Here is a 12,638-nt window from a genome sequence, read left to right on the forward strand (position 1 = left end):
TGAGAGATGCTGGGTATATTGGGAGAAGGATGCTGAATATGGAGCTGCCAGGAAAGAGGAAAAGAGGAAGGCCAAGGAGGAGGTTCATGGATGTGGTGAGAGAGGACATGCAGGTGGCTGGTGAGACAGAGGAAGATGCAGAAGACAGGAAGAAATGGAAACAGATGATCCGCTGTGGCGACCCCTAATGGGAGCAGCCAAAAGTAGTAGTAGTAGTAGTAGTAGTAGTAGTAGTAGTAGTAGTAGAAGTAGATACTTATGTATAATTTTGTTTAGTATATCTCTAATAAGTACTTAAAAGGTAAACTGAATATATACTCACTGATTTTGTTTTTAGTTTAAAATAAGTATACTAATAGTACACTTGAATAAACCACTTGTTTGTAAGGGTGTTTCATGCCATAAGTAATCATCAGCTGTCTATATGACATTACCCTGTCCACGACTAAATGCATTGACAATGCGGACTCCATTGCTAGTAGTGGTTTACGTGTCCTTGCTCGGACTTTCCTCTGCATTTGAAACCCAGTTCTCAGCGCATGGTGTAGTGCCAAATGTTGTAGTTTGTTACTATTTAAGATTATCAGGTTGTGGGTTTAGTTTTCCTATTTTTCAGATGATCAACAAGGTGTAACCAAGCAGGGGAATTGCAATCGGAAAAACCTGTGCGCGTTGTGTTGCCTGCCCACCCGCCTGCTTGCCTGCCCGCCTGCCTGCCTTCTGTGTTTATTAAACTGACGTTTCGCGGCATGGCCCTCAGCCACAACGAGCCGGTGACCGCCGACCAATCCGATCGCGCTTCCATACGGAACCGGAAACCTCTTGCTTTCCCTTAAAAACATCCGGTCTGAACTTCGCAGCGGTGATAGCGAGCAACTTTACTCAAAAACAGAGCTGATGAGCAGAACAACTTAACACTTCCTAGCAAGTTTACACGTCGTATCTCAGTATCAAACGTCTCCGCAACACGACGGCGTCTGCGTCCATCCGTCCATGGAGCCGGTTGTGCTGAATACCGATGTGAGGCAGGTGAGACTCACCCGAAAAGCAGACTAACCAAACAACAAAAGGTTGTTTTGCTTGTTTTTTTTGTTGGTATCTTTCTATAAAAATTTATAAATTGATCAGTCACAGCATGAAGATTTGGGAAGAGTAATAGAAGCTAGGTTAAGAGGAGAGATGATGATCAGCGAGCAGCAGTATGGTTTCATGCCACGAAAGAGCGCCACAGATGTGATGTTTGCTTTGAGAGTGTTGATGGAGAAGTATAGAGAAGGCCAGAAGGAGTTACATTGTGTCTTTGTAGATTTAGAGAAAGCATACGACAGGGTGCCGATAGAGGAGGTGCGGTATTGCATGAGGAAGTGGGGAGTGGCAGAGAAGTATGTAGGTGTGGTGCAGGATATGTATGAGGGCAGTGTGACTGGTGAGGTGTGCGGTAGGAGTGACAGATGGGTTCAAGGTGGAGGTGGGATTACGTCAAGGATCAGCTCTGAGCCCTTGTATGCACTGGTGATGGACAGGTTGATGGACGAGATCAGGCAGTAGTGTCCGTGGACGATGATGTTTGCGAATGACATTGTGATCTGTAGCGAGAGTAGGGTGCAGGTTAAGGAGAGGTGGAGGTATGCACTGGAGAGAAGAGGAATGAAAGTCAGTAGGAGCAAGACGAAATACCTATGTGTGAATGAAAGGGAGGGCAGTGGAATGGTGAGGATGCAAGAAGTAGAGGTGATGAAGGCATATGGGTTTAAATACTAGGGGTCGACTGTCCAAAGTAACGGGGAGTGCAGAACAGAGGTGAAGAAGAGAGTGCAGGCAGGGTGTACTGGGTGGAGAAGAGTGTCAGGAGTGATTTGCGACAGAAGGATACCAGAAAGAGTTAAAGGGAAGGTTTACAAGATGGTAGTGAGACCAGCTATGTTATATGGTTTGGAGACAGTGGCACTGACGAAAAGACAGGAGGCAGAGCTGGAGGTGGCAGAGCTGAAGATGCTAAGATTTTCACTGGGAATTTAGAGAGACTGCTCAGGTTGGACGGTTTGGAGACAAAGCAAGAGAGGCAAGATTGAGATGGCTTGGACATGTGTGGAGGAGAGTTGCTGGGTATATTGGGAGAAGGATGCTGAATATGGAGCTGCCAGGCAAGAGGAAAAGAAGAAGGCCAAAGAGGAGGTTTATGGATGTGGTGAGGGAGGACACGGAGGTGGCTGGTGTGACAGAGGAAGATGCAGAGGACAGGAAGAAACGGAAATGGATGATCCGCTGTGGCGACCCCTAACGGGAGCAGCCAATAGTAATAGTAGTAGTAGTAGTAGTAGTAGTTTTGTTGGTATCTTTGTATTTCCACTGCAGCGCGACGCAGACCGCTCCGTGGTTGTTGCTGTAAGTTCGCACGCCATCTTTGAGTCAGTCACTGTGGATGAACCGACTGAAGACGTTTATGGAGAAGGAGTTTGCTTCCCATTTATGCAGGTGAGCCACTGTGCGTTTGTGTATTTTTAAAAATAATGACTCCAAATTGGGCACACGACACCAAAATGTACAAACCCCAATTCCAATGAAGTTGGGACGTTGTGTAAAATGTAAATAAAAACAGAATACAATGATTGGCAAATCCTTTTCGACCTATATTCAATATAATACACTAAAAAGACAAGATATTTAATGTTCAAACTGATAAACTTTGTTTTTTTGCAAATATTCACTCATTTTGAATTTGATGCCTGCAACACGTTCCAATGAAGCTGGGACAGGGGCATGTTTACCACTGTGTTACATCACCTTTCCTTTTAACAACACTCAATAAGCGTTTGGGAACTGAGGACACTAATTGTTGAAGCTTTGTGGGTGGAATTCTTTCCCATTCTTGCTTGATGTACAACTTCAGTTGCTCAACAGTCCGGGGTCTCCGTTGTCGTATTTTGCGCTTCATAATGCGCCACACATTTTCAATGGGAGACAGGTCTGGACTGCGGGCAGGCCAGTCTAGTACCCGCACTCTTTTACTACGAAGCCACGCTGTTGCAACACGTGCAGAATGTGGCTTGGCATTGTCTTGCTGAAATAAGCAGGGATGTCCCTGAAAAAGACGTCGCTTGGATGGCAGCATATGTTGCTCCAAAACCTGTATGTACCTTTCAGCATTAATGGTGCCTTCACAGATGTGCACGTTACCCATGATGCCATGGGCACTAACACACCCCCATACCATCACAGATGCTGGCTTTTGAACTTTGCACTGATAACAATCTGGATGGTCCTTTTCCTCTTTAGCCCGGAGGACACGACGTCCATGATTTCCAAAAACAATTTGAAATGTGGACTCGTCAGACCACAGCACACTTTTCCACTTTGCGTCAGTCCATCTCAGATGAGCTCGGGCCCAGAGAAGCCGGCGGTGTTTCTGGGTGTGGTTGATATATGGCTTCCGCTTTGCATGGGAGAGTTTTAACTTGCACTTGTAGATGTAGCGACGAACTGTGTTAACTGACAGTGGTTTTCCCAAGTGTTCCTGAGCCCACGTGGTAATATCCTTTACAGAATGATGTCGGTTTTTAATGCAGTGCCACCTGAGGGGTCGAAGGTCACGGGCATTCAATGTTGGTTTTCGGCCTTGCCGCTTACGTGCAGAGATTTCTCTGAATCTTTTGATGATATTATGGACTGCAGATGATGAAATCCCTAAATTCCTTGCAGTTGTACGTTGAGAAACATTGTTCTTAAACTGTTGGACTATTTGCTCACACGGTTGTTCACAAAGTGGTGAACCTCGCCCCATCCTTGCTTGTGAACGACTGAGCCTTTCGGGGATGCTCCTTTTATACCCAATCATGACACTCGCCTGTTTCCAATTAAGCTGTTCACCTGTGGAATGTTCCAAACAGGTGGTTTTTGAGCATTCCTCAACTTTCCCAGTCTTTTGTTGAACCTGTCCCAGCTTCTTTGGAACGTGTTGCAGGCATCAAATTCAAAATGTGTGAATATTTGCAAAAAAAATAAAGTTTATCAGTTTGAACATTAAATATCTCTTGTCTTTGTAGTGTCTTCTTCTCCTTTCGGCTTGTTCCCTGTTTCCCAGGGGTCGCCACAGCGGAATCGACAGTTTCCATCGGTAACCTGTGAGGGCACAACACTGATGGCGGTCTTGTCAATCTGCATAATGATCTGGCAAAATTTTACGTCGGATGCCCTACCTGACACAACCACTAACCCTATGGACAGGGGCACAGGTATAACGCTGGATGCCATCCCAGTATTCATGGACCTCCGCTTAGTAATGGGCTTAAATTCAGCGGGTTGTCTCGTCTGATCTGAGGTCATAGTCCAATCATGGATGGCGTGCGTGCGAGGCTGGCAGGCTGACGCACAGCTCACGGCAGCTGCCTTTGCTCTTTGCGTGCCTCGGAGACATCGACAGCAGCTCTCTCAGCGCTCACGGATACCCCGACCCACACGCGTAACGCGGTCAGCGGTGAAGGACAGTCCAAGACCATCGCATCCACCGGCTGCCGTGCCCGACTCATGCGGGACATGGCGAAGGTGCACGCACCTGTAGTGTGTGTGGGAGAACCGAGCATAGAGGGAAGGCTGCGCTGAAACCGGAACAGTCTTCACTTGTGGGAGACGAAAGCGCGGAAGCTTGCGACACCCCAGCCGCGGGTGGAAGAGGTTACCCTCTCCTTCCCGATTGATGGCAAAGCGACGCTCAGACAGGAGTGGCCTCTACCGGGGCCGCAAAGTGCGTTCGAAGTGTCGATGATTAATATGTCCTGCAATTCACATTAGTACTCGCAGCTGGCTGCGTTCTTCATCTTGTCTTTGTAGTGTATTCAATTGAATATAGGTCGGAAAGGATTTGCAAATCATTGTTTTCTGTTTTTATTCACGTTTTACACAACGTCCCAACTTCATTGGAATTGGAGTTTGTATATTTGCAAAATGGATGTAGTTGTTAATAGAGTAGTTGTAGCAGTTGATGGAGTAATAATGATGATAATGGGAGTTTTTGCTGCAAATGTGCTTCGATCAGATGGTATTGCACAATAACAGACAGGCTGTACGTCATTGTTCTGCAGCTGTTGTTATACTGACTGAGATGTGTGTCTTTTTGTCTCTCATCTCTCCTCAGGCATTACAGAGAGTCAACGAGAGGCTGTTGGAGAGAGATCCAGAGGAAACGTTGCTGTTTGATGTCATCCTGCTTTGTAAAGACAGCGAAGAGCGTCGCGCCCGCGTCATAGCCAGCACCAAACATTACGGTCCCTCAGCCTTTTGCAGACAAATACTTTTCAAATACTGAATAGAAACTTGACACTACATCTGAATGAGCTTTGGGTCCTCTGGCCTTTTGAAACCTGTTCCAGCACCATTGTATTATTCCAGAGTAAAACTCTATCTCCATTTGCCAGTGTGTGTTACATCTGACACCTGAAATATGTATCCACATAGGTCTTTCTGATGACTAAGTGAAAAATTAATTAAATGCACCTCCACTATTATTTTAATAATGGGCAAAGCAATGAATTGCAGATTGGCTGGTCACCAGCTGCTTGCTGGCAAGCTTTGGCTGTGGCTAGTAAGTTGGTCTACGCCACCACCCACTTTGTCTGATTGTTGTTGTTGTTTTGTTTTGTTGCTGGTTATTACCATTTATTGCATTTTCTTTTCTAGTTGATTGATAGAAATTAATAATATAACTGGTGAATATGGGTTGGTTCCTGCCATCACTACAGATTTATTTAGTAGGTGGTGTTTTATGTCTTGTTTCTTTTTATTCACAGTTCTTTTCTTACCCTGTTGTTTCTCCTGATTTTTTATAATTTTTTTTTCATTTGGTACTGCAGTGGCTTTGTTTCTACACAGGGATCATTAAAGATTCACCCAGTCCAGGTTCATGAAGTTTAATCCAGTCTGATCCATATCTGTCTGATGTCTTGTTTCTGGGACGCTCATCACAGGTCTGGAAATCAGCAGGTTCTGTTTCTGTAGTGAGGAGGACTCCATGGAGATTTTACTGTCAAATAAGGTCCAGCTTTTCCTGTCGACAGACAAAACTGAGGTCTCGAAGGCCTTAGAAAGAGGTACGACTGTGTCATCAGTGTATTCATGACTTGGAGTTTCTGTTTTCTTTATTTCTTTATTTATTTTCCTTGTTACTGAACACTTAACGTGAGGAATCCGCTCTTAAATCAGTTGTTAGGAATAGTCAGGGCTAACTCGGATAAATATTCCGTACCTAAGTAATCCAGTTTAGGGTCGGGCTGGAGTCTGTCTCATCAGGCAGAGGGGTTGAAGGCAGGGAGACACAATGCACAGGTCAGCAGTTCATCCACAGGACGTACAGTCACACTTAGGGGAATTCGGAGACTCCAGTTCAGCTAACATGCATCTTTTTGTGCTGTGTGAGGAAACCCACGCAAACACACAGTGAACATACAAACTCCACACGTATGGGCTGAACCTCACACACTCTTAACTATGAGGCGACAGTGTTGACCACAATGCTGCCCTGGATAAATGCATATTCAACAAACACAAAACTAAATAAGGTAACATTATAAATACTTCTTCATGTCTTGTAACCTCGAACAGGCGTGGCAGCTGCGATGCTGTACCAGCAGACAGAGCAACAGTCCTCAGAGCAACTCAAGCTGCTGTTCTCAGGAGACATAATCGGCCCTCCTTCTGACTCCAATCCCAGCCAGGTGAGTTTTAGTGGACCTTTCGCTCCACGACTTTAGGCACGCTGCAGCCGAGGTACTGTACAGTACGCTGAGTGCAAGAGATATTCTGCTGTTGTTACTTGGGCTACAACTAATGATCCTGTTCTTGTTGAGTTATCAGTGAATCTATTTACCTAGGTAAAGGAGTCATTTCCAATATAAATAAACTTTTTCAACTGGGTAGTCGTACTTAGTAAACCTCAGTTTTACCATGGAATACATCATACTAACTAGTTTCTATTTAAGAAGTCCGGATCCAAATGTATTTGATTTGATTTGATTTGACTTTTTATTTTGAGTATGTAAAAAAAACAAAAAAAACAAGAACAGATGAAAAAAAACAATAAAACAATGAAATAAACAATAACCTATACAGCAAACTCATAAACAACACAAATTAAATATTACATGTTCAAAAAGGGCATGGTGGCGCAGTGGTTAGCACAGTCGCCTCACAGCAAGAAGGTCCTGGGTTCGAGCCCCGGGGTAGTCCAACCTTGGGGGTCGTCCCGGGTCTCCCTCTGTGTGGAGTTGGCATGTTCTCCCTGTGTCTGTGTGGGTTTCCTCCGGGGGCTCCGGTTTCCCCCCACAATCCAAAGACATGTAGGTCAGGTGAATCTGCCGCACTAAATTGTCCCTAGGTGTGAATGTGTGTGTGTGTGTGTGTGTGTGTGTGTGTGTGTGTGTGTGTGTGTGTGTGTGTGTGTGTGTGAGCTCTGTGATGGACTGGTGGCCTGTCCAGGGTGTCTCCCCGCCTGCCGCCCAATGACTGCTGGGATAGGCTCCAGCATCCCTGCGATCCTGAGAGCAGGATAAGTGGTTTGGATGGATGGATGTTCAAAAAGGAGTAAGAGGGATTATACACTTATTTATTCCTCCCCCTTCTCCACTACTCATCAGTTAACTCATAATCTTTATCTTGTATACAATTTATAAACAATTATCCCAATTCGATGTATAACCCAAATATCATCCAGTGTCAATAATATTAAACTTAAAAGTTATCACAACACTTCATCACCCCTATACCTCTTAAAAAAAAAAATTTGTACATCATTTGAACTGAATAATGTGTGTACTTTGCTTGGGTGCCACAGCCAAACCATTCTGTAAAATTCACCCCACACATCCAAATACACACACTCTTCAGAAGTTGTGCCAACAGTTTCTTTAAATTAAAATTATAACCCCTCTCTTTCTCGAAGAATATTTTTCTTTTTTGCAGTATACACAATTGATGTAGGTTGCTTTTGTAGGTACCCCATACCGCCACGCAGTAATTCAGACATGGCAATACAAGTGAACAATATAGTGTGTAATATGCTTTATGATCGGGTATTATTGCACTGCAACTGTCCCCAGTGACATTCAGGCTACACACTAGCATGCAGACCTACCATACTGTTGTGGCAGGCCTGTACGGTAGAAATACCTGGTTTTTATGGCAAAATGGGAGCCACACAGTAGCCACCTAAACATCTGCATTATGACTTTCTGTACTGGGTATTTAACATGGTTTTTAATGGTGCCAGTAATATTTGTTTTGCCTTTTTTGAGGGAATTGTTTGTTCATCTGTCTGTGTTGTTGATTTTATTTTACATGCTGTTTGTTGCTTTTGTCATGAAAATTGTCACATAAATGATAAAATATTATGCCGCTGGCCACATATGTATATTACTACCAAATGAAGTTTTTGTCTAGTTGTTGCTATTTAAATTTGCATATAGGTCTTGCCCAGGATTTCCATTCTTTGTACTATCTCCATCCCTGTTTAAACCATATGTAATGTATTCCTCAAAAAAAAGAAAAGATCTTATCATAATAAAATGGACAGTGACTTACAAAGTCGGTGTACAAACAGGCAACATGTTCTTAAAGGGAAAATTCTCTGACTTTCAACGTTATCTCTGTACATTTACATATATTTATTTCATTTCAGGCATTGTAGGACTGGGCAATAAGTCATTATTATCATTTATTGTCTTTCAATGGTACTGTATCAGGCTACAATTCACATATTGTCATATTGTGATACAAAGTATTGTTTTAATTAACAGTAACAATATTACCTAAAATATTACACAATATGAGGTCCAAAATATTTTAGGGAGTGTTATTCGAAAACTAGTTTTGGTCTGATGTCATACTTTACCCCAAATGCTTCACAATAGAGAAGTCATAGATATGTAAAATTATGTACACAGTATGTACATAATTTTACATAGCTATGACTTCTCTATTGTGCTGGCTGGGTAGTTTATGGATGGTTACTACTACCCAAAGTAAGTATAGCCTGCTCATTCCTGCAGGTTGAACCAGGAAGTAGATCAGAAATATGATATACCAGGGTCCGCGGTGGTGTAGCGGTCTAAGCATCGGCTTTGTGTCGATGCAGTTGCCCACTGAGGACTGGGGTTCGCGCTCCAATCTCATCAGAGCCGACTATGGCCGGACTCGGTGAAGCAGCAATAATTGGCAACGCCGTCTTCGGGAGGGGGGTGGAGTCGGCTTGTGTTCGTCACATGAATGCGTCTCTGTGTGTGGGAAAAAGTAGTGGCTCGGCCTGGATTCGCCTTGTCACGGAAGTGGCGAGGCGTCTCCTTCGAGACTGCCGGCCGGAGAGATGCAGTTGGCGAACGCATACAGTATGAGGGTGGGTGTTTGAATTAAAATAGGGATCGATTGGCCACTACATTGGGAGAAAAAGGGAAAAATCAGAAATAAATTTTAAAAAAAAGATATACCATTGATATAATTCGTATTGGTATAATTGATATGTGTCAGCCCTGATGGCCTGGAGGCCTGTCCAGGGTGTCTCCCTGCCTGCCGCCCAGTGACTGCTGGGATAGGCTCCGGCATCCCGCGACCCGACTTTGGATAATGGAATGGATTGATGTACACATATACTATATACGTATATACACACACATATATATTGACTGCTCTCTCTTATAGGACTCAGTTCGGGAGTTTGTCCATCTACTGGGTGAGATGAGGAGCAAGTTTGGCGTGTATAACAGCCCTCTCAACACCGGCTTGTTAACGGTGTGGGGATCCAGGGATACATGCGCTGGGGCCCTGAAGACACTGCGGGCCTGGGGCCTTGCCGTGGACGAGGCCTACTCCCTAGCTGGAGCCCCCCGGGGCCCCATCATCTCCCTGCTCAAACCTCATGTCATATTCACTGATGACCTGTATGCAAGCAGCCCAGCTTCCATCCAAGAGGAGTGATGTCATGTTTTGTTTTGTTTTTTAATTTGTCTGGTTTTCTGTTACTTGAATTGCCTGCATGCGCACACAAGTAGTCTGTTGCTGGGTCAAAAAGCCAAATATTAGACAGAAATCCAAAACAATGTAAATAAATGGTGAGGTTTTTATATCTGTTCAACATACTGCCTACCTTATTTTTTTTTTAACCCAGGTAATCTGTGATATCAGTCATTATTCACAACCGTGCTTCTTTCTCCTAATTTTCTTTAGTTTTCTATTTAGATGCAGTCGCTTTTGTGGCACAAGTTTCCCACGGCGGTGTTGGTGCTGAGTTTTTGTTGATTTTGTTGACGTGAAGCTGGAGAAATGTAACACGTAAACGGCATGTATGCCTTGTGGCAGGCTCCGGCTCGGAGGCAGTACGCAGTGTGTCCAGCAGGAGGCAGCATGTGAACATGTGATCGCATGAGCGCGTGCTCTGAGTGGTTTTTGTAAAGCCAGTGCCTTTCAATGTTTAACACGACCTTTTTAGCTTTCCTCCACCCTTCCATCTCCAACACTTTCATGACTGTGGAGGCTAACAGATGATTTTGTAACCATATCATGGAGATCAATGCTTTTTTGTGTTATTGTGTGCCTTTTCATTTACAGAAATCATTGTTGCGTTATTAATAGCCTACTCACATTACCTCATAAAAAGGTTAAACGTAGCTACCTACCATAACTTTTCTTAATAGGTTAGTTTTGCCCATGTTGCATACCTGTAAAGATGTAAAGTGATTTATAACATCTATGCACAATGATCTTAATGAACTGTAATCCATTTTAGATGGTGACATCTATAATCGAGGCATCTCTTGTTTCCAGCTTTGTCAGGTGAACACTGGTTTGATTTCAGTCATCTGGAGGAGGACTGAAATGGTGGAGATTGTGGTGTTACTGTAACTTTCAGCGCTCCCCCATGCTCCTTGCCAGGTCTTTTCAACTTCCCTCCAACCTTCATCAGTTAATGACAGTGGTAGATGTAATAGATGATTTATTAATCATATCATAGAAATCATGGCCTTCTGCGTGTTGTGTGGAATTGATCTTTTAAAGAGAAACGTTGTGTTATTAATGGCCAACTCACATTACACCTAAAAAAAAAAGATGCTCTGTGGTTAGTCACTGAAATTCATTCTCTGCATTCAACCCATCTCTATACGCACACTAGAAACAGTAAGCAGCACTAAGAGCAGTAAATAAAATCATGTTACTACCATTGTCTTATATTTCCAGTGATGTAAAGTGGTTTATAACTGCTACGCACAAAAACGTTGAAGTTGTGTTTCTTTTTGAATGGTGACCTCTGTGATAGAGACGGCCCTTGTGTGCAGCTTTGTCAGGTTGAGAAAGATGTGATTTAAGTTAACTGGTGGATGAATGAGGCGGTGGAGATTGTGGTGTCATTGTAGGTTTCAGTGCTCTTAAGCTTTATTTGGTAAAAAAAAAAAACATTTCATAGACAACAAAAAGAGAACTAGAGAAATCTTTGCTTTTAAATATTTTTTTAAAATTTGATTTTTTTCTTGTATTCAATATTGAATTGCCCTACAACAAAAAGCAACAGATGCCATTCAACAGATGTTAAGTAGATCTTCACCATAATAAAGAACATTTTCTGCTCAGAAGTTGCCTCGGTATGGTCTCTGATCCCATTCTCTGCTCTCTTGGTTATTTTATTTCCCTCATGTCTTAGTTGTGCTGTCGTTATGTTGCAGAAAAACAAAATAAACACGTTAGCTTAATGATATACGTATATTTCATGCCTGTGGGGGTTGAATCGCCCCCCCCCCACTGTGGTGTCTAAAACGGAGGCCCTGACCTTTCATATTTTGAGATGAATTAACTCAAGATATGGCATTTAAAAAAAATCAGATGGTCATGAGGGCACACAATGACTGTGAGCAAGCAGGGTTATCAGTATTTGTTGCGCCTCTGCCATAGACGTGTTCCCTTATTTACATACGCCAAATGTGCGTGCGCAGATTGTGAGGCAAAAAGGGGTCGCGAGTCTTGTTTGTCTGCACTACGTTCATTCCGAAGAGATCCTCACGGAGAAATTGAATTAAAACGCAACGAAATGCCTCGTTGGTCGACAACGGGCCCTTTAAGAAAGGATTTCCGGGTTGAGAGGGCGGAGCGAGGAGTAGGCTGGTTGGAGCAGCGCGATTTGTACGGAAGAATAAATGGCACACGCGTTCGTGTAGTCAGTGAGAGAAATGTGCGTTTCAACTTTTCTGCAGTTTCCACAGCCTCACAGTTGTTGCGCTGTCGGTTGTACAAATCGTAAAGATGGTAAAAACAAGCATCTGCATTTTTATCGCATGCCGAAAGGGAGAACTCCAATCGAAAAACGAAGAAGACAGGAATGGACTCATGTGACCCGTCGGGAGGGCTGAAGACGTGATTAGAAGAGCCAATATCAAACGCGAAGATTTCATATCTGCTGTGTATCCGTTTCTTACACAAGTAAGTATTGTGATTGATCATACTGTAACGTGCATGGATAAGAAGACACGCTGGCCGCTGGCTCGCGGGTCTGACCCTTTAGTCGAGCGGTTAGCGATGTCTCCTGCGGTACGGGCGATACGTTTTCGCGTCCCGGCCGCGGCACTTCCTGTGGTTGCGTTGTCCCCCGAATTCGCCACAATACGTAAGTA

General features: G+C 43.7%; 1 protein-coding gene across 1 annotated transcript; it reads left to right on the forward strand.

Annotated features, from left to right (window-relative positions):
* The first annotated feature begins 828 nt into the window (after nucleotides 1-828).
* On the forward strand, nucleotides 829-11,434 carry LOC130114223 (cytosolic 5'-nucleotidase 1A). Its single transcript, XM_056282034.1, has 6 exons — nucleotides 829-1,029; nucleotides 2,356-2,475; nucleotides 5,132-5,261; nucleotides 5,961-6,083; nucleotides 6,595-6,707; nucleotides 9,682-11,434. The coding sequence occupies exons 1-6, from the start codon at nucleotides 994-996 to the stop codon at nucleotides 9,955-9,957; spliced, it is 798 nt and encodes a 265-aa protein (XP_056138009.1). The 5' UTR covers nucleotides 829-993; the 3' UTR covers nucleotides 9,958-11,434.
* The last annotated feature ends 1,204 nt before the right edge of the window (nucleotides 11,435-12,638 follow it).

The sequence above is a fragment of the Lampris incognitus genome, chromosome 6 (genome assembly GCF_029633865.1).
Source record: "Lampris incognitus isolate fLamInc1 chromosome 6, fLamInc1.hap2, whole genome shotgun sequence".
Classification (NCBI taxonomy): Eukaryota; Metazoa; Chordata; class Actinopteri; order Lampriformes; family Lampridae; genus Lampris; species Lampris incognitus.

Excerpts from the sequence above, each read along its gene's own strand:
- LOC130114223 (XM_056282034.1), top strand. The coding sequence starts at position 994 with ATGGAGCCGGTTGTGCTGAATACCGATGTGAGGCAG. Across the intron at positions 1,030-2,355 it reads TGAATACCGATGTGAGGCAG|CGCGACGCAGACCGCTCCGT; the intron begins GTGAGACTCACC and ends TTTCCACTGCAG. Across the intron at positions 5,262-5,960 it reads AGCCAGCACCAAACATTACG|GTCTGGAAATCAGCAGGTTC; the intron begins GTCCCTCAGCCT and ends CGCTCATCACAG.